A 26,892-nucleotide genomic window follows, 5' to 3' on the forward strand; every position below is an offset into this window, starting at 1 on the left:
TGATTCCATTTTCTTACAAAACTGCTGCAGCCTTGCACGGTCAGAACATCTTGAACAAATAAAAGTACAGCATCTTCTCACTGACTAACTCACTAATGCCACCACCAACACCAAGCAAACACAGCACAAGGCAGGGCTTAGCATTATGTTTACCCCAGGAAAGATGAGCCAAAAACACAGAATTTTTTCAACAAGTAAAATGTTATTACGTGCAACAGAAACGTGTAAATACCAAACTGTCAACAACAAAGTACAGTGCCCACTGCTGTACTGATGCAGATTTAGTACATGTTCTATGTGTGATACGTGTTGAGACAGTCACCAATATACACCCCACTGTTCTAACTTGGACACAAGAAGACATTTCTTTGTGCCCCAAAGAAATTATACAGTACAGTATTATACAGTACTTTCCTGATACTCAGTGTCCCAAAAGAAAGAAAGAAAACTCTTACACCAAATAGAATTTGAAAGCCTTGGTGATACTGAGGAAGAGAAAACATTATTATTTAACTCACAGATATCAAGGACTGTGTTATGAGTTGATCATGCTGCAGAGAGCTATATGATTTGTTCCTGATTTATGCAGAAAAGGAGTTGGGCTGTGTACACAGAATTAAGGGACTAACTTTTATCATTTATAGGAAAGGCTGACCTCTGATACTATCAGAAGACCCTGTGAAGAATGTAAGATCTTTATGGACTATAAGAATGTTTAAATTGAATCTAAGTGTGTATAATTAGAAGGGTGTATTCCTTAGGAATGCAAATGGCTGTTTGTTTCAGGTTTTAAGAACATTCCAGTATATCATAAATTAAGATTTAACCTTAGCTATGTATAACCTCAGAATGAACTGCTAGGGGTTTTTTTTTCTTTTCTAGGATATAAAAGAGAGAACAGGTTTACTTTAGATATTCTGCCAAAATCCAAATCAGTTGACTGAGTTGGAAAGAGGCAGTCTCACATTCTCTCTACTCACCAAGAATTAAGAATAAAGAAATTATTTTTACTTTAATTGGGTTTAAGTTCTTCCGTTGTTTTCGACTTCAGCGCTCACAGTTTTTGGCACCCAACGTGGGGCAGAGACGGCCAAGCGACTCCTTGAGCGGGATCGTCCAGAGGACCGGTAAAAGGACCGACACCCGCCGGGTCGGGAGGACCAGATCCGGAAAAAGTTAGGACTGGCCTGCCTCGGGCGACTCCTGCATGGGGAATCCTTGACCTCCTCTGATTCTTCCTGAAAGTCGAGTAAACTGGGAACTTCCAGGCGGGAGGAAAAATTCTTGGTGAGTAGACCGAGGGAGTCCGACCGGGGAAAAGAAACCAGGCAGTGAGTGGACGGAATGTATAGATAAGCTCTCGGAAATAAAACAGTGTAAAGATTATGAATGTTAAGGACATGAGTTAGTACACTCCCTAGGAAATGAAGAAGAAGTCTCTTAGAGACTTAAAAGTAAAATAAAGGAAGGGAGTGGGAAGAATAGATAAATAACTGAACATTTCATGATCGGGAAAAAGCACTGTTGCGGGAGGGCGAGACTCTTTGCTCTAACGGTCTGGTTATATTCTGAACTCAACCTAAACAGCGGTAACCAGCGGCCTTCGGGTGAAACTGTCAGTCCGCTAATCAGGTTGATCGTCCCGGTGGACCAGGGAACAGGAGGGACCGGGAGTGAAGTGACAATTGAGGCTGGTTTAGCAAAAAGAGTGTGGAAAACTCACTGACCATGGGGAAAACTAATAGCAAACCGGTTACAACTCCTTTGGGAAACAGAAAGCATGAATCAACGTACTCATCTGTGACTGAATAAAGACTAATTGATTGAACTATTCCTGTCTTCCTCGGGTGTTACTTCCACTGTTTATTTGGCACCTGAACAGTTTCCTTCGTGTTGGAGAACCCGAGTGAAGGTGCGAATTGCAGACAGGAATAAGATCAGTGACCGCTGTGTACAACTGCTTTACCGTTTGGGAGAGGTACTGGGACGTAACGATTAGAGCGCCTCTTGGAATGAGACGGTGTCTTAATTAGAAGGGAGAGGTGGAAGTGTAATAAAAAGGGAAAGTACCTCCCGGTTGGGGATTCGCTAAAGAAAGAGATTGAAAAAACAGGGTGTGAATGAGGAGCCTCTGTTCGGAGGATTGTTTTTGGAAAACGTACCAAGGAAAAAAAAAAAAGCGGCTCTCCAAGACGCTACATAGAACAGAAAACAGGGTTAGTTTAAAAAAATAATGTAAACGGTGGAATGAACAGAGCAGGGGCAGGTGGCCAGTAGAAGGCTCTGGTGATATGAGTGAACTACAGGAAGTTAGGTAGATTGTATATAGAAAAGCACAGGGTGCTGTAGTAGAGAAAATGGAAATGTTTTAATAGATGGGAATTGATAATTAAAGATAGAGCCCTGAAAGCGATGCAGAAGTGCAATGAGGGACTGCAAAGCCAAATTAAACTTATTGCAGAAAAAGAAAAGTTGTTCTTGATAATGCAAGAACTGTCCCAAAAGTCTGGATAAAAGAAGGAAGAATAAATAAATAAAAATATATGAAAAAGAAGAACAGATTATACCTTGATTTAGTGACAGCATGTGTTTAAACTCCCTTTGAGGACAATAGTCCATCACCACCCTTTGGGCAGCTGGAGGAATTAATGAGGGAGAGGAAGAAGATGGTCCCGATGATTTTTAAAAATGAACAGTTTCAGCCAGAGAGGGATGAAGAAGCGGGGAAAAGGATGCCTCATAAGCCCCGATTCTGACCCCTCAGGGTCAAAAAACATGAATATGAAAGGATGGAATTTCAAGCACCATTAATACAAGTGCCCTTTCCGCAATATAATGTACAACAGCCTGACTCAGATTAAAACTGTCCCACCTTCATGGTGCAAAGAAACTGGGACCTGCAAGAATTAAAAGAGGTGGTGCAGGAATTGCTGAACCAGTTCATGACAATGGAGAAACAATTAGATGAAATATATAAGCCAAATACTGCAGAATGGATTCAGGTCCTTAGAAGGAAAGCTCATTTCAGGCTGAAATGATGTGAGAGTGCAATGGACAGAGACTCTGGGACGACAGCGGGTTGATAGTGGCCAGTTCAGTGTTCAGTGGACAGTTATGAGCACAAATAAAAGCAAAATATATCAGCCCTCTAATGCCCAGTGAACTTTGACAAGACTTGATGGTCCGCCTGTGCCTTTGCATTTCAGTTACGAATAAGGGAGTGAAGGTTGCATCAGAACAGCACACCGCCATTGCACTGACCACCACCATTACATGCTTGTATGCTGCCTTGATTGTTCATGTTTGTCAAAACAGCAAAAATCTCTGCTGTCCTGGGTTCCTCTTGGATTACAGTATTCAAAATCATTTTACTGTATTGCATGATTTTTGGACTGTATTATGATGAAGTCTGACTCTTGGACTTTTCAGCTGCTGTTTTCAGAAAAAGAGACTATTTGCCTAACGAACTGTTATATCTCAGCAAAACTGGCTGGAGCAGTATTTCTCTTTTTACAACAATTGCTTTTCTTCTGGAGTGGTTTTACCACATATCCTCATTGCTAAATCCTCTCGTTTTCAGTGGCATAATGTGAGACAATTGGTAATAGCATGTCCAGAAGGGGAGGATTGGGAGTATGTGGGACCTAACATTTAGTTCACCTAGATAGATCTGTTAAGAAAATAGCAGTAGAACTAGTTGTACCTGTAACCCGATCCGTTCTGTCATTTATCTTTCACTTCTCCACCTAAACCCATGCTGTTTACCCTTAAAAATTTTTAGTTAGATTTGCTCCACTCATCTCTCTGGGTACAAGGGAAATAATATTTTGTCTGAATAGCTCATGCTGAACCCTTGGTCATTTTCCCAAAGTCATCCTTCCGTTTACATTGTGCACAATTTCTTATTTCGTTTGAGGCTGAGACCGGTATTACAATTGTTTATGCTGATTTAGTTAAGCGGGGTGCTATTATTCCGATCCAATACTTTCCTATTCTTCCAGTTAGAAAGCATATGATTCATGACGATTCATTCAGGACCTCCGTGGAGTCAATGCTGCTATACACCCTAGGACTCCTATAGTCTCGAAACCTTCCACTATTCTCTGTACTGTCCCGGCCACTGCTATGTGGTTTTCTGTTACTGATCTTGTGAATGCTTTCTTTTCAATTACTGTACACCCTGAGTCTCAGTTCTGGTTCACATTCACTTTTAAAGGGAAGCATTGGACCTGAGCTGTGATGCCGCAGGGATATATAGAGGCTCTGTGTGCGTGCATGTGAGTGTGTGTGCGTGAGTATGTGTGTGTGCGTGAGTATGTGTGTGCGCGTGTTCGTGTGTGTATGGACAAGAACTAGAAAAGATAAAAAGTTGAAAGGTTATTGGCCAAAGGGGGGTGGTGTCCTGGTGTAATATGTAGATGAGTTGCTTTTATGTTCTGAGGCTCAGGAATAATGCAAAGAAGACACAAAGGCTTTGTTGGTCTTCCTAGCGGAAATCGGGCACAAAGTGTTCGGAAAAAGTTGCAACGGGTTGAAAGAAAATGAAATACCTGAGTCATGATTTGACTTCAGAGGAATGTGCACAGTCTGCAAGACGGCAAGTTATGTCTGTTCTTGGAATGTTATGATATTGCCGGCAATGGGTTAAAAAAGATTTTTTTTTTGCTGAAAAGCACAGCCACTCCAAGAATTAGCGACCTCTTCTAATTTGGTTTTGACTGATAAAATTTCATGGACGGAGCAGGCTGAGAAGGCTTTAACTGATATAAACTAAATTTTGATGTCTGCGCCTGCGTTAAGAGTTCGGACTACGGTAGTCTCGTCCTTTCACTCTGTTTGTGGACGAGAAAGGGGGGTGTATGACTGCAGTATTAACTCAACAACAAGGAAATAGACAATGACCGGTCACATACTATTCTAAAAAAAAAAAATTACCAAATAAAACTGGATCCAGTGGCCGCTACAATCCCGGCCTGTTTGAAAGCAGCTTCTGCAATAACAGAGGCCATATTAGCATGCTCAGATGTTGTTCTCATGAGTTTATTAACTGTTAAGGTACCACATGCTGTACATTCCATCTTAGTACAGACAAAAACATCTCATTTGACAGGTGCGCTTGCGGTAGTGAAGTGTCAAGCTCACACAGGGAAGACGAATCCAGTAAGTGAGGGAAATGCAAGCAGACATGTGGGCAAAGAAAGCCCAGGATCCTACTTCACCACTAACTTCTTCATTTCTATTACAGAAGGAGGAACAAGAGTCACACAAGGATGCAGTATTATCTCTACAAACTGTAGCAATGGAAAAGGAGATAAAGATGTTGCAGAAAGAGGGATCAGATAAAGCTCTGAAAGGAATTTAGATCCATCCATTAACTAAACAAACCTTTCCTCCCAAAAGCTTCTTTCCAGAAATGGCAAAAATCGCACATGACCTGGATCATGCAGGAAAAGACACTATGACTCAGGAAGTCGAGCGACATTGGGAAACCACAGGTTTCTCTACATATGCTGAACAATTCTGCTGATGATGCGCACTAGGCCAAAGGTTTAATGTAGGTAAAGGTACTCAGGTAAGCCCCGCCGTCAATCCTAACCCAATGGAACACCTCCAAATGGATTTCATTGAGTTAACACCGTCTAAAGGCTACCATTATTGCTTGGTAATTGTCGATGTGTTCTCCTGATGGGTGGAAGTTTTCTCTCTAAACATGCAGATGCAAAAACTGTGGCTACAGCTTTAATAAAAGAAATCATTCCAAGATGGGGAATATCACAGAAACTGCACACCGATAACGGAACCCACTTTGTGAATTCTGTAATAAATGAGCTGACTACTTGGCTCCAGATAAATGTATATCATTACTGCAAATACCATCCCCAAAGTGGAGGTATTGTAGAAAGGTGCAATGGTACCCTAAAATCAAAATTGGCAAAAATCTGTGAGCAGACAAACTTAACCTGGCCAGATGCTCTACTCCTGGCCTTGATGGGGTTGAGAGGAAGAACACATCGGCAGTTGGGACTATCACCATTTGAAATTTTAACTGGATGCCCCATGCCCGTTGGCATGGTTATCGGAAATGTTACTCTGCATATTGTGGACAATGATCTTCCCTCTAGTCTTGCAGGTCTCCGAGCTTCCCTGAAGGAAGTCCATGAACAAGTTAACAAGGCTTGGCGGACCGGTCCCCCACCAACGGAGATCCAGATCCCCCTTGGAACCTGGATACTGGTCAGAGACACCCGAAGGAAACATTGGCATCAACCTCGTTGGAGGGGACCATTCCAGGTGCTATTATCTACACCTCAAGCTGTTAAAGTCGAAGGACTTCCTGCCCGTGTCCACGTCTCACATTGCAAAGACATTCTTAGTCCTATTATTAATAACTTTTTCTGTCCCCTTGAACATGCGACAACAAACTTATGGGGACCTTCCCACACTAACTTTCCAAGTAGGGAAGACTACCTCACTCCAGATTGACTTTTGTACTGTTGCTCCTTTGTGGAACCGGCAGTCATGAACAATGGACTAGGGCTAAAAAATATGTGTGTGTGTGACTACTGTCTACATTCATTATGGCAGTAATTGTGAAAAATGGCAGTGGGTATTTGCAAATACAGGTACCTATGACTGGGGTTATCAGCCCTGGAAGGCTCAGCAACATGATCTCAAGGTTTGTGGTTGCTGCCTCATCCCCTGTATTCATGGCCTCCTTCAGAGGCTTATTGACACCTCTCTCACAAAAGCCTATTTTCTTCATGCTGACAATTCCCAAAACCCTGATTACAACTCTTTGCTTCCGGAACTTTCTCCCTCTTCTGAATATGATGATATTGTTCCCGATGATTGGGTCTGATCATTCTCATTTGCACATTTTATGTGCAAAGGGGGGAACTGAGGAAGAGAAAACATTATTATTTAACTCACAGATATCAAGGACTGTGTTTTGAGTTGATCATGCTGCAGAGAGCTATATGATTTATTCCTGATTTATGCAGAAAAGGAAAAGGGACTAACTTTTATCATTTATAGGAAAGGCTGACCTCTGATACTATCAGAAGACCCTGTGAAGAATGTAAGATCTTTATGGACTATAAGAATGTTTAAATTGATTCTAAGTGTGTATAATTAGAAGGGTGTATTCCTTAGGAATGCAAATGGCTGTTTGTTTCAGGTTTTAAGAACATTCCAGTATATCATAAATTAAGATTTAACCTAAGCTATGTATAACCTCAGAATGAACTGCTAGGGTTTTTTTTTTCTTTTCTAGGATATAAAAGAGAGAACAGGTTTACTTTAGATATTCTGCCAAAATCCAAATCAGTTGACTTAGTTGGAAAGAGTCAGTCTCACATTCTCTCTACTCACCAAGAATTAAGAATAAAGAAATTATTTTTACTTTAATTGGGTTTAAGTTCTTCCGTTGTTTTCGACTTCAGCGCTCACAATACTATTAAGCGAAGTTGTGGCTCAGGAGCTGCACTAGTATCTTCAAGGTTGCTGGTTCAAATCCAATTACTTTCAGAAAGGATCGTACTCCATTGGGTCCTTGGGCAATGTCTTTAACCTGAAAATTGCTCTAGAGGCACTGACCCTGCACTCTGACCCCCAAAGGTCATGCCAAAAGGCTTTTGATTCACCTTTTAAAAATCAAGGTTCATCATTTAGCCTACACATTTGTGTCTGCAGCTATAATTTCAAATTACAATCAAATGTACTTCATAAACAGAACAGGATGTGAATAAAGGCTTCTGCTTTGACATTTCTAATATTTCCGTGCACATCTCAAAAACTTGCTAAAGAGGATCTAAAGAGGACCTGAAGCTCCAACAATAATTGTAAAGGAGTAGCACTTGACAGGACAGCCTTCAAGCTACAGTTCATTTTGCATCCACAGCTATTCTTATGCAGAGGCATATAAAGCAATATTCATGCCAAATAATGTTACATTAAGGAACTATTTAAGTATATATTTTAGGAATTAAACTGTACAGTGCTTTTGTAATATGTTCTCTTTTTTAGTATATCTTATTCACAGAAGTCTCCAAATCCCCTCTTGCCTTTTCCACTTCATCATATTGTATTTTATATATATATATATATATATATACAGTGGAACGTCTAGATACGAGTTTAATTCGTTCCAGCACTGAGCTTGTATAGCGAATTTCTTGTATCTAGAACAAAACTTCCCCATTGAAAATAATGGAAATCCAGTTAATCCGTTCCGCACCCCCAAAAATATCAACATAAAAATCAATTTTCCTAACAAATAACACTGATAAATAAGTGTGGATAAACTTTGTCTGCTGAGCGTCATGTGATCATAACTGAGCTGATGGTTCTTCTCTCTCGTGCGCGTCTCCCTCTCCTTATCTCTCTTGCTTGCTCACTTGCGCACCCCCCTCTCTCTCTCTCCTTATCTCTCTTGCTTGCTCACTCGCTCGCCTCTCTCTTTCTCTCTCCTCTAGAGGGTAGAGAAAAGCTAAGCAAATTGACACCTTTTATCGGCTAACTAAAAAGATTACAATATGCAAGCTTTCGAGGCAACTCAGGCCCCTTCTTCAGGCAAGATGTAATCAAAGCTTGCATATTGTAATCTTTTTAGTTAGCCAATATAAGGTGTCATTTTGCTTGGCTTTTCTCTACATTCATAATGGCTAACACGGTACAACACCCTAGTACTCCTCTTGAGGGCAATCGTCTCCTATTCTCCGTCTGCATGTCCGCAATATTTTTGGATACGCTTATACGGAGAACTGCTACAGCGAAACAATAAAATCACAAGCGCACAAACGCGTAGATCCTCACGCTACGGGAGAGCAAGGAACACTGAGTGAGCTGACGGCCTGGCAGCGTCAGCTTGGGTGAATCCCCGAGTCAAGGCGGATTGGGAAACGCGTCACGCATAACCACAGCCTGGCTCGTGGCTCGTTACGCGAGGCAATGCTCGTATTTAGATCCGAATTTTTCGCTCATACTTTCCTCTTATCTTGACTTTCTCGTATACAGAGGTGATAGTATCTAGAGGTTCCACTGTATATATATATATATATTGTGGTCCCCGGCCGGGGCTTGTGCCTCCTCCAGACCAAGAGGGGGCGTCCGCCCTGGTTATGTTGGGGGCCTCGGGTAAAGGGCTTGGAAGCCCAGCCCTGTAGGGACCCGTGGCCACCGCCAGGCATCGCCCTGGTGCCTGAATATCACATGTGGTACCCGGCCGGGACGCCCAGGAGGACCGGAGGAGGGCTTGTGCCTCCTCCAGACCGAGAGGGGGCGTCCGTCCTGGTTATGCTGGGGGCCTCGGGTACAGGGCTTGGAAGCCCAGCCCTGTAGGAACCCGTGGCCACCGCCAGGCGCCGCCCCAGTGCCTAAATATCCAGAGAGCCCAACACTTCCGCCACACCAGGAAGTGCTGGGGGGAAGACTTTGGGAGACACCCGGAGAGCTGCCGGCACTTCCCCAACGCTGGGGCGTGGCCAAGGGAGGAATGCCGGGAACACCTGGTGCTCATCCGGGAGCTGTATATAAGGGGCCGCCTCCCTCCAGTCATTGGCAGAAGTCGGGTGGAAGAGGACGGAGCTGGAGTGAGGGCTGGAGGCGGCCAGGAGAGCAAGGCACAGAGACTGTGGGGGAATCGGTGCAAGAGGCACTGGGGTTGTGAGTGCACAAAGTTTGTAAATATTTGTAAATAAACAGTGTGTTGGGTGATGAACAACATGTCTGCCTGTCTGTGTCCGGGCCAGCGTCCACAATATATATATATATATATATATATATAAGAAGAACATCAGAAGTTGGACAGATGAGGGCTGCCTATTTAGTCCATCAAAGTTATTTGGTTAGTTAAAGTCTTACTATCTCAACTTCAAAAAGTTGTCAGGGTCTTCCATTTAACTGCACGACTCTGTAGTTTCACCCAGATTCCCAGAACACTTTGTCTGAACACTTTATTCCTTGCTTCTGTCTTAAAATTCACTTCCTGTGAACTTCCTGTCCACAAGATTATTTGACTGTGCACCCTATCAATATTTCTTACATGACATCTTGAGATTTTAAATGTTAACAACAAAATTAAAAATATAAAATTGCAGGAAAGAATTCCTTTTATTGAGGTGTCTTCTTCCAGTCTCGAGTTTGACACAGCAGCTTAAACGGTTTAGGGCTATGGCTCAAACCCACAATGCCTTCTAGGTCTGGTGGGGAGGCACCATCTGGCCAGCAGAACTTGAGGTGCTGGAGAAGACTGCTGAAGAAGATAAAAAGCTCCACACGGGCAAGCTGCTCTCCTGGACACATTCGCATTCCTGTCAGAATCAACAAAATAAGAGGATTATATAATATGGAAAAATAAGCCACTCCAATGGTTGATTTTATATAAAGATTCTGAAGACACAATACAAAGCTTGAGCAAACATAACTAGAAACATCAATATAGCACCACAAAGCAAAAAAAGCATAAGCATGGTACCACAATGAATTTTTGTCAGGAAAACAGTTCAGTCTTAAGATGGATTAAGACAGATTTTTACAGGCATTGCGCCTTGGTTGTGTTTGGTTATTTAAAATGTAGTCTCCAGGATTGGTACACCAGTTATTGCTACCAGAAGCTCCCAAAGTGAATCACTGAATCATACCTGAGAACAAGTCGCACAATTATTGTTTACTTATGATTCCAGAACTTACTGTCTAATTTTAATTATGCATTTTCACTATATTGTAATTAGGTTTGTGTGGTATGCATGTACTTAAAAAGTACCAAACAATATGGCAAAAGAATTTTGGGAATTTTGGTATCAGAAATGAACAGACGTTTTGAAAGACCGTGTGTTCAGCTGTTCATTCTGCTCTCCAAAGTGCTGTAGACTCTGTGGGGTGGTAAACCCTTCCTGCCTATTTCAATACACTACAGTAGTGGTTCTTAAACTATGGGTCTCCACATGATTGTGTAGTAAACTTACAAAGTTACAAAGTGTGAACTCTGTGCTGAGTGATATGCTTGTCATTCATTATTTGCTGCACTTTTTACTGCAGAAGAATGTGAAACAATGCCATTGATGCATCACAAAGAGCTTTTGTTTCTGTAGCACAAAAATATAATTAATTAATATAATAAAATATAATTAAGTTTTCCTCAACTCCCATCTCATAACCTATAAAACATTAAATCTGAGAAAACTGACAGCAAAGAAGTGTATAAGAAAAGGATAGAGAAGAGGAACTGACAGACAAGCTTGTGAGGTTAAGAAACTGTGGTGCTAGATTGACAAAAACATTTTCCAACATAGCCAACACTATATAGTTGCTTTCCAGGGAACTTGTACTGCTTACCTGTGTGCACCTACATTGCATTTTATAAAGTTTGAATAATATATATATATATATATATATATTGTCGCAGTAGGGGGCAGTAGTGCTCCCTTGAACCCTTAGGTACCACACCAAACACCTGGTAAAAGTGCTACAATAATTATATTTATTATAATAATGTGCACCAAGCACCCTCCACTCCACACTATTCATAAACCACAATACAATAACCAATCAATAATCCTCCACTCCCAGACGCGTTGCCCTCCTACCACCCAGCTCAGCTCAGTGTCTGGACTGAGGCACCGTCCTTTTATAGCCCCTGACCCGGAGGTATTCCTGTCCCGACAGTCCATAGTTCCTTACTCCTTCCGGGTCAGGGCAATCAGTCCTTTTCTTTAACCCGGGAGCACGTTGTTAGTTCCTGTCACGTGACCATGACGTACTCCCGGGTCATAGGGCATGAAAGAGCCCATAAGCCCCCCCACAGCGACTCCTGATGGCCCCCAAGGTATCCAGCAGGGTTGTGTAAAATACTACAAGGTCCATAATGCCCTGCTGGACCTCGGGGCATGATCCTGCTGGCGGGAGAGCTCCTCCTGGCGGCCTGGGGGTGCGGACCGGCATGGAAAGCCGGCAATCCTCCACAATATATATATATATATATATATATATATATATATATATATATATATATATATGCGTAAAAGGCAAATTATTTACTAGTTGCTACAACTTTGCAATAAATCTCATGGCTGACAGTGATAATGTTATAGTGAAAAATGCTGAGCTCCATGAAAACCAGATTATAAATAACTCAATTGGCAGCCTCTAATCGATGTTTATTTTCAGTAAGAAGGAGCACAATCCACAGAAAAAGTAATAATAAGGCACTCAACATACATAGTGAATGGGTGTAGAATGCAGCCAAGTTCACAGCATTACAGGACGGAGAGAGAAACAAAAGCACAGTACAGTAAACAAAGTTATAGATGTACACACACACACATTTCCTTATGTATGTATGTATGTATGTATGGAAGGAATCCTGCATAAGAAAAGGAAATATTTTAAAAATAACGTAACATGGTTGTCAATGTAATTGGTTTGTGACTGTTATGAGTGTTGCTGTCATCAAGGACTTGATTATCATTATTTCTTTCAATCAGGTTCGTATTTGGAGGATGTGTTGTGTTCAAGTTACATTCTGTGTTTGTCTAGTCTATCCCTGACCATCTCCTCTTCGTTGTCAACCATTGTAAAGATAACAGGTTTCATTTATCGAAGTGATCACTGCTCAAATCGGTACTCCTGAATCTAAGATGTTTAACAGGCATTATTAAGTTGTGGATTTGCCTGCAAATATTTAGCGGCAGCATGTCTATGAACGTAATTTAAACTTAAGCTTTACACCTTGCTTTCCTATTGATATGTGTACAAAGGCTTGTTCAGCGTCAGAGGGTTGTTCCTTTCCTACTGCATCAATAAGCAGCTTGTCTTCCTCCTTATCTGAGACATCACACACTGCATGCATGGGTTTATCTTTCCCAATCCTGCAAAATCAGTTCATGTGAGCCGCTCGGAGCACATGCATCGAAGGTTCTCAGCTGTGCCTGTGCTATCTCGTGCGATCTTGCAATATCCACGGCTTTATTTAATGTTAGCTCAGATCCGGCACTTAAAAGTTTCTCTCGCACTTTTGCTGGGTTTGTGCCAAACACTATTCTATCCCTGACCATCTCATCTTCGTTTGCATAAGCACAGTCCTTCACCAGCAATTTTAACTCTGTTACAAAGTGATGAAAAGTCTCGTTTATACCCTGCGTCCTCTCATTAAACTTGTATCTCGTAAATATCGTATTCGTCTTAGGCATGACAAACGCCAGATGCAAAGTTAAGCTTTACTCCTTGCTTTCCTATTCGTTTGCATAAGCAGTCCTTCACCAGCAATTTTAACTCCGTTACAAAGTGATCAAAAGTCTCGTTTATACCCTGCGTCTTCTCATTAAACTTGTATCTTGCGAATATCGTATTCGTAAGCATGACAAACGCCAGCGGCAGCCTGTCTATGAACTTAATTTAAACTTAAGGTTTACACCATGCTTTGTTTCCACAGTAGCTGCACTTATGAATATGCTTGTATGCGTCACTCGCTTCATATTCTTTTGCTGCTTTGTCAATTGTGTAATGCGTTTTTGTTCAGCGCTCTTTGGAGCTCTTACTTGTTCTCTGCGTACTGCGTTCACAGTCAGTTCACGTGAGCCGCTCGGAGTACAAGCATCGAAGGTTCTCAGCTGTGCTTGTGCTCTCTCATGCGATCTTGTGATGTCCACGGCTTTATTTAATGTTAGCTAAGACCCGGCACTTAAAAGTTTCTCTCGCACTTTCGCTGAGTTTGTGCCAAACACTAGTCTAGCCCTGACCATCTCAACTTTGTTTGCATAAGCACAGTCCTTCACCCGCAAATATACTGCTCAAAAGAATTAAAGGAACACTTTTTAATCAGAGTATAGCATAAAGTCAATGAAACTTATGGGATATTAATCTGGTCAGTTAAGTAGCAGAGGGGGTTGTTAATCAGTTTCAGCTTCTGTGGTGTTAATGAAATTAACAACAGATGCACTAGAGGGGCAACAATGAGATGACCCCCAAAACAGGAATGGTTTAACAGGTGGAGGCCACTGACATTTTTCCCTCCTCATCTTTTCTGACTGTTTCTTCACTAGTTTTGCATTTGGCTACAGTCAGTGTCACTACTGGTAGCATGAGGCGATACCTGGACCCTACAGAGGTTGCACAGGTAGTCCAACTTCTCCAAGATGGCACATCAATACGTGTCATTGCCAGAAGGTTTGCTGTGTCTCCCTGCACAGTCTCAAGGGCATGGAGGAGATTCTAGGAGACAAGCAGTTTCTCTAGGAGAGCTGGAGAGGGCCATAGAAGGTCCATAACCCATCAGCAGGACCAGTATCTGCTCCTTTGGGCAAGGAGGAACAGGATGAGCACTGCCAGAGCCCTTCAAAATGACCTCCAGCAGGCGACTGGTGTGAATGTCTCTGACCAAACAACCAGAAAGACTTCATGAGGGTGACCCAAGGGCTCCATGTCCTCTAATGGGCCCTGAGCTCACTGCCCAGCAGCATGCAGCTCGATTGGCATTCGCCATAGAATACCAGAATTGGCAGATGCACCACTGGTGCCCTGTGCTTTTTACAGATGAGAGCAGGTTCACCCTGAGCACGTGACAGAAGTGAAAGGGTCTGGAAAAGCCATGGAGAACATTATGCTGCCTGTAACATTATTCAGCATGAGCAGTTTGGTGGTGGGTTAATGATTGTCTGGGGAGGCATATCCATGGAGGATCACACAGACCGCTACAGGCTTGACAAAGGCACCTTGGCTGCCATTAGGTATCAGGATGAAATCCTTGGACCCATTGTCAGACCCTATGCTGGTACAGTGGCTCCTGGTGCACGACAATTCCTGGCCTCATGTGGTGAGAGTATGCAGGCAGTTCCTGGAGGATGAAGGACTTGATACCATTGACTGGCCACCACACTTTCCTGACCTAAATCCAATAGAACACCTCTGGGACATTATGTTTTGGTCCATCCAATGCCACCAGGTTGCACCTCAGACTGTCCAGGAGCTCAGTGATGCCCTGGTCCAGATCTGGGAGGAGATCCCCCACAACACCATCTGTCATCTCATTAGAAGCATGCACCGATGTTGTCAGGCATGTATACAAGAACACAGGGGCCATACAAAGTGCTGCGTACAATTTTGAGTTGTTGCAATTAAATTTTGGCAAAATGGACTAGTCTGCCACATAATTTTTCTGGATTTTAGAAATCTGACTGGACAATGATGTGGATGTCCCTTTAATATAAAAACAGGCCTAAATGTATTTCAGTTCATCTACAGACTCCTATAATGAGTAACTGGCATATGGAGAAAAACAGACTGTACATTAATTCGAAAACTAAACTTCCACAATTTTTACTGAATAAAAGTCTGTAATGTAAATCTGAGACAATCTTAGGTACTGAATGACAACCTAGCCCTCCTCTCCCCAAGGTGAGCTGTGCAGTGATTGCACATTCAGGCTGTAAAGACAATGAGAGTGGTAGAAAAGTATGGGATATAGCATATTAATGGGAAACGACTGACCTTTAAGTGTAACAGTTTTGCATTTGTTTCATTTACCCTGGTGTCACATACAGGGCCAGATGAATGTGGGGCTAAGTCCAGAAAAACAGCACCAATTATGGATCAGTCATGTCTGGACGATACATAATCCATTTATTAAGGTCAGTATCAGTACCTGTGTAATCCAGAATATACAGTAGGATTGGTTCATCCCTATCTCTTATTTGTGATGTACAGTTTAGGTAATAGTTTAAAACTGATTCACTGCTACATTTTCTAAGATCCCTATTACTTTTTACTATCTATTGATGTTATCATGTGTATTTAGTTCACAGTTTTACATTTTGATCAGATTCCTGTACGTTTACAAGCTACCAGGATTAGCTTTGGCCCTCCATTACCCTGAATTGGATTAAACAGGTTACTTTATGTTAACTAATAACTTTATTTCATTTGCAAGCTGTAATCAATCATTTAAATGTATCTCTTAAAGTCACTTAAATGTAGTAAAGATTTACTTGTTATCTTGTGTTTGTGTTTTGACTGAAAATCGACATTTGATGGTGATTGATGGTGAAAATTTAAAAATGTACTTTAATTTCATTTGCAGTGGTTTATAATAACATAACCTTCCGTGATATGTATTTAAGGAGGAAACAAGCTTGTTAACCAGGTGTTTGGTAGAGAGTATGACAGGATAGTAGACCAAAAACAATCCTTTTTTTATTTGCTGAAGTAGTGCGCACGTATAATTTTGTCATAGCACAGGTTTTTACAAAGCTTGGTTTGACTTGCTCATCTATCTTATTCTAACTTGCTAGTTTGGGAAGACAGGAAGTTTAGATGAGGAACACTCTTATGTGGTGGGGAATTTCATTCCAAGTTGTGTTTTATCCTATTCTTACTGTTATGTGATTGTATTGTTCAGGATTTTTTTTTGCATGCCTGTGCATAAACTTTAATAAATCCATCCATCTTCTAAACCCGCTTTATTATGAGCAGGGTGATGAGGAGCAGGAGCCTATCCCAGCAAGCATATGGTGCAAGGCAGGAACAGTCTCTAGACAGAGTGCCAGTACATAATAAGGGTGAACAGACAGACACACATTTATGACACACACGTTCAGTTTAGCATCACCAGTTCACCTAACCTGCAGGTCTTTAAAATGTGGGAGGAAACCCACACGGACACGTGGAGAACATGCAAATTCCATTTAGTGAGGACCAAGGACATCAAACTTGGTCTCCTTACTGTGGAGGACTAACACTGCACCACTGTCCCACCCCTGCATTTGTAAATATTTCTCTAATTTTATTTCAAAAAATTGTCTCAACTTCAAAATAGGGAAAATGCAACATACAAAACAGAACATCACTAATCCTCTTCACAGTGCTCGATGGCCAATCTGCCATTTCTACCTCAGAAATACAATATAATAATGCAATATAACTACATGTAACATACACAGTAACTGCACCTTATTTGCAATGGGACAAATTGTGCTTGCAGTACAGATTATGTTATCAGTCACTTTACCTTAACCATTGACACATTCAAATGTAAATCTACTTACCTGCAGAAAAAGGAATGAACAGTTCTGGCCTGTAGAAATTCCCTTCATCATCCAGAAAATTCTCTGGGTTAAACTGGTCTGGAAACTTCCAGATTGATTTGTCATAAAAAACTGAAGACAGGTTAATAAACACCTGGGTCCCCTAGGTAAGAGTAAACATATTTTATATTTTGTTTCAGGGAAACATTCGCAAGAACAAAAATATGCAATTTCTTTTACATGCAAAATTATCATCTGCCTAGCATTTTCATCACAAACACCATATTTTAGGTAAAATGTAAAATGCTTAGATGGAATTTGTTTGCAACGGGGATATACCTGCACATATTATTTCCCAAAGAAAGCATGAAAAAAATGATACACATTTACTTTGATACTTATGATTCCCATTGACAATACTGAATTTTAATGGCACACTGTAATTTAATTAATTATATTCCACATTGCGATTTAGAGTTTAAAATGTATATACTGTAGGACTGGGACTAAGAAAGTGATTAACTGTTCAGGGAGAGAGGGCTAGATAATGGCTGTCTTTGTCAGTGAGGAAACACTCTTCCTAATACCATGAAAATAAAATATTCCGCAATTAGATCATTTGCTTATAAGGTTTTTGATTCCTTGAACCAAACATCTCACCTTGGGAAGGAAGTAGCCTCGCAATTCAGTATCTTTTGTCACTTCCCGTGGCACTCCAAAGGGAGCAATGTTTCCCATACGTTGAATCTCATTGATAGTAGCCTCAACAAATGGCAAGTTAATCCTGTCCTCATACGAGGGGAGCCGGTTAAACCCAACCTTAGAAATAATCTCCTGGAAGCACTTCTCTGATATCAGGAAAGAGTAAAATTTATTAAATATCTGTATATATATATATATATATATATATATATATATATATATATATATATATATATATATATATATATAATATAATATATATATATATATATATATATATATATATATATATATATATATATATATATATATATATTAAATACATGTGTCACGAGGATCTATATTGGGTCCACTGCTTTTTTCAATCTACATGCTTATACTCGATTAACTCAGAACACAAGGTGAACTACTACAGCTATCCCAATGACATGCAGTTTTACTTATGTATAGTACCCAATAACCCTGATAATCTGAATTCTCTGATTCAATGTCTAACTAGAATTTCTGAGTGGATGAGTACTAACTTTCTCAAGCTAAATAGGGAAAAAACAGAACTTGTAGTAGTCACCAAAATTGGAAATAATGAGGGTATTAAAAATAAACTTCACCCCTTAGCATTAAAAGTCAATGTGGACATAAAAGAATTTAGGTATAATCATAGACTCTGACCTCAACGTTAAATCACACATTAACCAGATTACAAGGACCGCATTTTTTCACTTTAGGAACATTGCAAAAGGACCTCTTAACACTGCAGGATGCTGGCAAATTAATTCATGTTTTTGTATTTAGTAGACTATATTACTGTAATGCACACTTAATTGGACAGCCTAAGAAAGAAATAATTTGGTTTTAAATAGTTCAGAATGCAGCAGCAAGAATCTTAAGTAGAAAAACAACATCTAAGCAATTGTTACATTGGTTACCTGTGTCCTTTAAAACTGAATCTGAAATACTACTAATGATACATAAGGATCATTGACCTTCAAGGTAATTCCTCTTTTTATATTTATTTTATTTTATTGTAGAATCAGCTCTTGCCAGTGGCCAGCAGGGTGGCCGTACGGCGCATGCATAAGGGCGCTGTTCTCATTCCCTACCACTTTTGCCATCACCTTTTCATATCTTCAATCATTCTTGAGGCAGATTGAAGGCTTAAGTGCCAACTTAAGTGAAAAATTAAGGAAAATGTACTAAGTAATTGCAACACAAACACTGACTTAATCATTTTTAACATGAAAAGATGCAGACAAAAGAAGAGAAGAAGCGGGCTGCTAGGGTGGAGAAAACAAGAGCTGCTCAGGAAGCAGCAAGCACATCAACCTCTGAGCAAACGAATGCTAAACATACAGAGAAAGAGTAGGAAAACTAGGAATGCTCAAGTCAAGTGTATTTGCTGCACGTTATCGTGCAGTATGCTGTTACTGGTATAATATATTATGGTACTTGACTGTCTCGTACAATCTAAAGCATGATAATATTATAGATTTATAGCTTTATATGGTCAATATTGTAATATGTGGAGTACAGCGAAATTCTTACTTAAATGTGCTCATTAACACACAACATGTCCCCACTCTCCAGTGATCACTGAGTTTTACTACCTGACCTCGAAGGTTCTTCCTTCCAAACCTAGAGGGGACTGGGCGGTCTCTTGGTCTGGAATCCCTACAGATTTTATTTCTTTTTCTCCAGCCTCTGGAGTTTTTTTTTTTTTCTGTCCACCCTGGCCATCGGACCTTACTTATTCTATGTTAATTAATGTTGACTTATTTCTATTTTTTATTGTGTCTTCTATTTTTCTATTCTTCATTTTGTAAAGCACTTTGAGCTACATTTTTTTTGTATGAAAATGTGCTATATAAATAAATGTTGTTGTAGACATTTCTGTATTCTTAACCAGAAATTACTACTTTACCTCAAAACATCAGCCTTGCTTAACCCGAAAAATGTACAAACAATATGATTCTGCATAACTTGTTAATAATTATTTTATGATTTAGTAAAACAGACACCTGAAAAACTGAGCTTTGGCTGAATGTAAGTATTAGTGACAATTTCACTATATAAAAACTATAAATTAAATAAATATATAAAATAAATATATATTGTCATATATGTGTGTGTTTTTGAGAGATGAAAGCTGCATTCAAAAACAAGTTAAACATATTCTTCTATATATACCATAATTTTCTTTTCTTAATGCCACCACTGTGGCTACTGTTGAGGGATATGTACTGTATATGCGGCGCGTGTGCCATTTTTGTTTAATTTTACTTCTTCTTCTTCTGTGGGCTGTCTCATGTGTCTTCAGTGCATTACAGCTTGTTTCATTTGCCAGGGCAACCTTTCTCTTGGTAGGGGGCACATGGCACCCAGGTTAAACATCTGCTAGTAATTGCAGCTGTGGGTTGAAATAATTGCCCACTTCACTGTGTCTTTATCTGAGCTGTGGATAAAGAAAAATACCTTTGTAAAACCTATTTCAAATATTTCTTGCTTTCTGAATTGATCTCTTGAATTCCTGACTTCCATTCTGCTCTACTAACCTTGATTTTCATCTTGATCTTTGGTGTTATTGTTTCGGCATTTACCGATCTCCCAGTTCTGAACCATTTTTTGTTTTCTGTCTCATTCCTGGTTTGCACTTTAATGAAAGAACTTGCAAAAATTCTCACATTCCCAGAAAGCATTTGCCTGCTGTGGGATATATTTGCGTAACTGGCTTTAATGTGTAGTTCATGTGTTTTCATTGTATACTTTCTTAATTGAAGCCCAATGCCAGTTCTAAATAGATTTTGCTAAATTAACCACTGGTTTCTATTCTGTGGAGATTTCTGCATTGCATTGTACTGCATTGAGTGTTATCAGGTTAAGTGTCAAGCCTCCATAAACCTAAAATGGATTAAGCAGGACTGGTAATGGAAGAATTTTGCTTGGATTTTAGCAAAGGCATAGTAGACAAAGGCCCCAAAAAAACATTTTCACAGCAGGACTAATGCATTAAATAACACTAGTGTAATGCCCGCAACAGAAGTGGAGAACTTCCACAAGTGATCAAAAGTAATAAGAAATGTATGTAAAATAATAAAAATGATTAGCTTTAAAACAAAAAATACAAAAAACATTAACATTTTAAAACAATAAAATGTATAATATGAAATTGAATGCAAAAAGAAACTCAAGCCCAACAGTACAGGTGGACTTGAGATGATATAATTGGGGCTTAGCCCGGACAAATGCTCTCCTGGGGTCGCTGGGTATGTCATATTAAATGTCTGGTATAGGGGACCGCACTGACAACTGTCTCCAACTTGCTAAGATGACGGAAAAAAACTGATGGAAAAGCAGCATAATGTGAAATAGCCTTTAAATGAAAAACCAATGTTATTTTTAGATTCCTTCAAGTTCAAAATCCCTATTTGGACTGATACTTATTGAAAATCTGCCCAGGAAAAGCTACAAAATAATAACAGAGACTAAGCATAACAATAACACTGATCCCTTGATTCACAGGCCGTTACTAGTGATAAAAGACACAGAGAGAGAAACATTTTCACTTATTGCTTGTCTGTGGTCATTTTTTTGCATTTTGTTTGCAGTTATTGTTCAGTTTGCATCTTTTTTTGTTTGAGGCACAGCGGTTAGCATATGGTCCAGATCAGAGAATTCATAAGCACTGAAGGCATTTCATCCACTCAAGAGCTTTAACAGTTTTTTAGACAAAAACACTTACAGAACATCTTCCCAAATATAGACACTGCTTTTAGGCTTTACCTGACATTGCAAGCAGAGGGTGATCTTTCTCCAACCTTAGGCTAGTGAGGAATAGGCTCAGGTCCACAGTGGGACGGGAAAGACTGAATCATTTGACTCTGATGTCACTGGAGAGTGATTTGGTTTAGAAACTGCATTTTAGTGATCTGGTCAAGGAGTTTGATGCAAAGAAAGCAAGAAAATTACAAATATGAAAAGCAAGAATTTGTCTGATTTAAAATATAGAATGGCTTATGCAGTATCCTATATTCCTCCTTTCTGTTGGCATTTGGTGTGTTAGTTCTACAGTTGATTTGCCAAACCTCAGCTTGTGATGATTACTTGTCATCTGTGCAGTAATGGCCTACTAAAAATATAGCTTTGAGACAGCATACTTTGTCTCTCATGATTTCAAACAGTAAGTCCAAGTTTTTCCTGTTCTTCAGATTTCTTTCCATTAATTTTAAAGCTAACAATCTGTAGTGATCAATGACTTTACTTTGTGTGACTCTGAGAGTTTGAAGTTGATGTGAATGGCATTCGTAGTATTTTATGTAGTTAGGGCCCTAAAATGCCTCTAGCCCTGGGGTACCCACCCTCCTTAATCTGGCCCTGGATGGAAGGACAGAATATTTCTTTCTTCTGTTTTTTCCAATGGCAAGAGATACATCCCTATTAAGAACAAGTGAATACAAAATATCAAATGTACAGTACCTTGAATTTCGGGATGCTGTGTCATGTAGAGCAATCCCCACCTTACTGTGGTGGTAGTCGTGTCTGATCCAGCAAGGAAAAGGTCACCAATGGTTATGATAAGGTTCTCGTCAGTGAACATGAAAGCTGGATTAGACCTTTGCTGTAAGAAACAGAAAGGCAACTTTGAGAAGGACATATAAGAACAGATTGAATTTCGCTATGTTATGTACGCATGACAATAAACTTTACTATTTTTTCCCCAATGCTCTTTCTTGGTAATATATATATATATAATACAGTTTGTTAAAACTGCTAAAAAAGGAGCGCATATTCTTAATAATTAATAAGTTCCAGTGTATTGAGTACTTTCTAAAAGATGCTCACTTAACCTAGCACATCCCATGGTTAGATGTCAACTTTTCTATCTACTAAAGTAATTTTATCCTTATAATTGCTGTGTGTGCTCAGGCTTAGCCTTAAACGGAATTAAGTAATCTTTATACCACCTGTAAGTAGGAGTTTATTTTAGAGGTAAACCTCAATAACTGTAATTGTATTGATAGATAGATAGAGAGATTGATAGATAGATGAGATAATGAAGAAATAAGTGGCAGAAAAGTTCTTATAGGTTGGTTACTTTGTCATCAAATGAACCACTACTCTGGTATTCCACCATGAAAGGGTTATACTAGCCTGTGGCAGACCCACACTTTCCTGAAGTCTTACTATACCTTCATACTTCTCATTCTTGTTAATACTGTAAATAACAAACAAACAGCACACCATCAACAATACAGATTTATCAGTATTGTTCACAGCTTACCAACCAAGAGCTTTTGAGCTTAACGGATGGTTGCTCAGTATGTCGTCTGACACAAACACAAGTGGAATCCCACAGAAATGAAATTCATGGGACCATAAAGATATTTCTTTATACAGGAAATGTCATTACAATGAATATGGATAAAATATGTATACTATTGTGACCAGTGTTGCAAGTGATTCGCAATCTCTAACAGCAACATCACAAGGTCAGCTCCATAGGTCCATTTGACCTGTATTAAGATGCTCCATACTCAGTACACATCAGCCTTTAACATAATTATTCATATATATAACTTTTTGTAACTCCATCTTGAATAGGACATCTAACTTCCTAAATGACTGCAAAGATGGATGGAAATAAATACTGTAAATAAAAAAACATACAATTTTTAAAACAATTCTTAGGAGCTGTTGCTTGAGACCAAGACTATACACACCTTTCATCCATTATTATACAGTAATTTCCAGTAATGGTAACAAATGTTCAGATGAAATTATAATGATTGTCCAATGGCAGACCTGATGAAGTAGCCATGAACACAAAGAACACACAGTGGACCTCAGAAGACCAACAAAAATCCATCCCAGCCATCATCAGATGAAGGACAATGGAAACCATGACAAACTCAAATTGACCCACAACATTATGATCATGATGGAAATGGTGGTTAAGAAAATGTGGGGCATGTCAAAGGATATTCTTCTATTTTTACACTGCAGAACAGAAAATACTTTTGGGAGTATTATGTGATATTTACATTTTATTGTTGTAATATAGTCATGGAAAATAATTGTAAAAATGGGATTTTATTGCTATCCAATTTGCAATATTTAGCAAAAAAGTTACATTTCTACAGTAATAAAACTGGATACTAAAATTAGAGTATGTAATTTAGTCAAGCTAATCATAAAAAATATTAAAGCTTTATAGATTTTTTTATCTCTTCAGATTTGCATTCAATGTCCCCAGTGATGGCTTCAAAAGCAAAATGTGCTGCCCTGCTTTATATACTATGTATTAGTATTTTTGAAAATCTTAAGAAATGTTGGAGTTTACCTTTAGAATTGTTTAAAGTATTCTGGTTAACGTTTTAAATGTTGTGGTTTAATTTTGTACATTTTCACTGGTATTACAATACATTATGGAATATCCACATCATACATGGAGCTGGTTAGTTCATGTTAAGGCAGAGAGGCACAAAGATGAAAATATAAATGCAACTCAAAACAGGTTCTATAGTTCACCATGGTATCATCTACTGAATGGGAAGTAACATGGGTTCAACTATACCTGAAAATGAGCACCAAATCTTTTAATTTATTAATACAGCATATACTTACAGCATTCATATGTATAAGTTTCAATGTATTTTTATCTAAAACCACTTTATATTACCAACTGTATGCATGAAATCTAATCATATCTTCAGGGAAAGGCACTATACAACAACTATATGGGCTTTCTTGATGCACTGAAAATCCTTGCAATTATGAACTGTTTTTGAATTCTAAAATGAAATTAAATATGAAAATATTACTTCTATTATGGGTGAATCATCTGAAAATGAACAATGTAGCATTTCTAGTCTTAAAGATCAATAGTAAAATATTCTGCCTCATCTCACTTTCACTGAGTATGGAAGAAAAAGGCTGAATTGGACTGATCAAGCATTTTGCACTTCAGAAACTTGCATACAATTACCAACACTTGAAATTCTATTGCACATTCATTGACATATTGTGGTGGAGATTTTATTAAGTCAAACATTACATGAGAACACATACAGTTTAAATAAAGAGAAGAATGATCCTATCAAGCTGTAGTTTTAGCTAAATAAGGGACTGAGTTAACTTAATGTAAATGTTGAACCAAACACCACGGCAAGGGACCTCTACTTTTACAACATAGTCGCTGAAAAAAAACACATTGTTTAGCTCCATTTGAATGTGTAGTGGACATACTTTCTCAAGCATAAGTGGCTGCAATAAGTGTTCTTCATTTATTGTACATAAAATGTTATTCTTTGTTTTGATTTCAGAATAAACTTCTGGCTGCCAGCAATCCTGACATAAAGATGGCTGGGTGGATTCTTTTGAATCAATTCTTTGGTAAATCGTCAAAATAGTTAGTGGTTTGCTTTTTTGTATATGTTAGGATGTATACATTTTTTTGTTTTGTTTTATTCACTACAGCATGCTTCCAGTATCTACTAATATACAAGTAATTGTATTTTGGGAATAATGGAATATGGAATCATCTATATAAAGTCCTGAATTTCAAATAATAACCTTAATTCATATATTAAAAAATACCTTTTCAGAAATGTTTAACTACACTCAAGTATTTCAGATTCCTGTAAATAAGCAAGTACATGAAACAGAATTTCAACATAAAATGGGTGAAATAAATGAAATTGCACACTTGAACATAAGTTTTTATTAAAAGTTGTAGAACTCACCTTCTCTATTTCCACAATGTAGGCATCTACAAAGTCCCTCAGATTGTCTGGGTCCAGTGTTTTTCTATGCTCATTGACAGACTGTTGCACAAACTCAAGTATTTCATCAGCATTCCTGAGAATTTTCTGATGTGGTCCAGGGAAGTGTCTAAGAATTGGGAAAAGCTCAAACAACTGCAAAGAAATAAATAATACATATCTATGTTTAGAAGGGTCTACTGTTTGCATCTTATGTCTAATGTTTTCCATTTCAAAAAACATTAAATATTTAATTCTAAGAAAGGAAACAACAGCTGCCTAATACCATTTTCAGTCAAGCACTGTACATCATTTCTAACTAAACTATTAAATAGGGGCTTACAAATCTAGTTTGATCTGCTTTGATGCATAGTTTTCATTCTAACTAAAAAATGTATTAACCATTGGTCAATCATGAAAAGTCATTAAAGATTTTAATTGTTTTAATGTTAGTTCTAAGCTCAGATTTCAGGTATGATAAAAACAATAACAGCACACAGATGTGAAAAACACACACTTATTGAAAAGGAACATACATGAAGATTACTATTGAATACATTTTAGTCCTTGTCAAGTATGTATGGTACTGGTATTGTATGTACAGACAATGTCAACACTTTCAATATTTGTTAATTTTTAGAACAGTTCTTGTTGTATTTACACTTTGAAATGGACTCTACTATTTGCTTACTGTTCTGAAGCTTCCCTGCTTTCTAACGATTTTTGTTTTTGCATTGTGCACTATTCTCTAATGGAAAATCAGGTCTTTTTAAAGATTTCCAAAGCTGATGTCTATCGATACAACTCAAAAATGGATCTACTTTTATTCTACTTTTATCTATAAAATTATCTTTCAGAAATCTAAGTAATCAAAGTAGACTTCATGGTTTTTATTTGATACATAGGCTGTCCATTTGGTCTGGTATAACCGATCCCTTTCCCACATGGCGGCCTTTTCTTCTTTGAATTTTGCCACAACTTTTCACCGCTTCCTCTCACCATCTCTCATCGAACTGACCACACTTATAATCAAAGTATTTTGCTGGGAAAATGCAGTGGTGGTTGCTACATCATTGGACTGGTTTGGCATATCTAGTCTAGTCATGTCGAGGCTTTGGTTTCCTGATGTCGGCATCCATCTAACTTGAAAGATAATGGTAACACCTTGGATAGTCTGGATCAGTCCTGTTGCAGGCAGCATCTGGAGTGACTCAATAACCCAATCCTGGCATGGCAGTCTTTCCCACAGGTGCTGCAGACAAAAGCTGAATGTTTTTCAGAGGTCTGAAATTTGCGTTGAATGCCTTGGTGAGATTGATGAAGGCAATGTATAAAGGCATCTACTGCTCTCAACATTTCTCTTGGAGCTGACACAGAGAGAAAATCATATCAACTGTGGATCTCTCGGCCCTGAATCCTCA

General features: G+C 39.0%; 1 protein-coding gene across 1 annotated transcript in view; it reads right to left on the reverse strand.

Moving 5' to 3' along the window:
- Positions 1 to 10,086: 10,086 nt before the first annotated feature.
- LOC120527904 (cytochrome P450 2B4-like) overlaps positions 10,087 to 26,892 on the reverse strand; it is a 48,119-nt gene continuing 31,313 nt past the window's right edge. The window contains exons 5-9 of the mRNA XM_039751847.1: positions 25,454 to 25,627; positions 22,188 to 22,329; positions 17,676 to 17,863; positions 17,037 to 17,178; positions 10,087 to 10,310 (exon numbers count right to left, since the gene is read on the reverse strand). Coding sequence (XP_039607781.1) covers positions 10,111 to 10,310; positions 17,037 to 17,178; positions 17,676 to 17,863; positions 22,188 to 22,329; positions 25,454 to 25,627 — 846 coding nt within the window. The 3' untranslated portion in view covers positions 10,087 to 10,110. The remainder of the gene's footprint in view (positions 10,311 to 17,036; positions 17,179 to 17,675; positions 17,864 to 22,187; positions 22,330 to 25,453; positions 25,628 to 26,892) is intronic.

Source organism: Polypterus senegalus, chromosome 1, assembly GCF_016835505.1.
Source record: "Polypterus senegalus isolate Bchr_013 chromosome 1, ASM1683550v1, whole genome shotgun sequence".
NCBI classification, from domain to species: Eukaryota; Metazoa; Chordata; class Cladistia; order Polypteriformes; family Polypteridae; genus Polypterus; species Polypterus senegalus.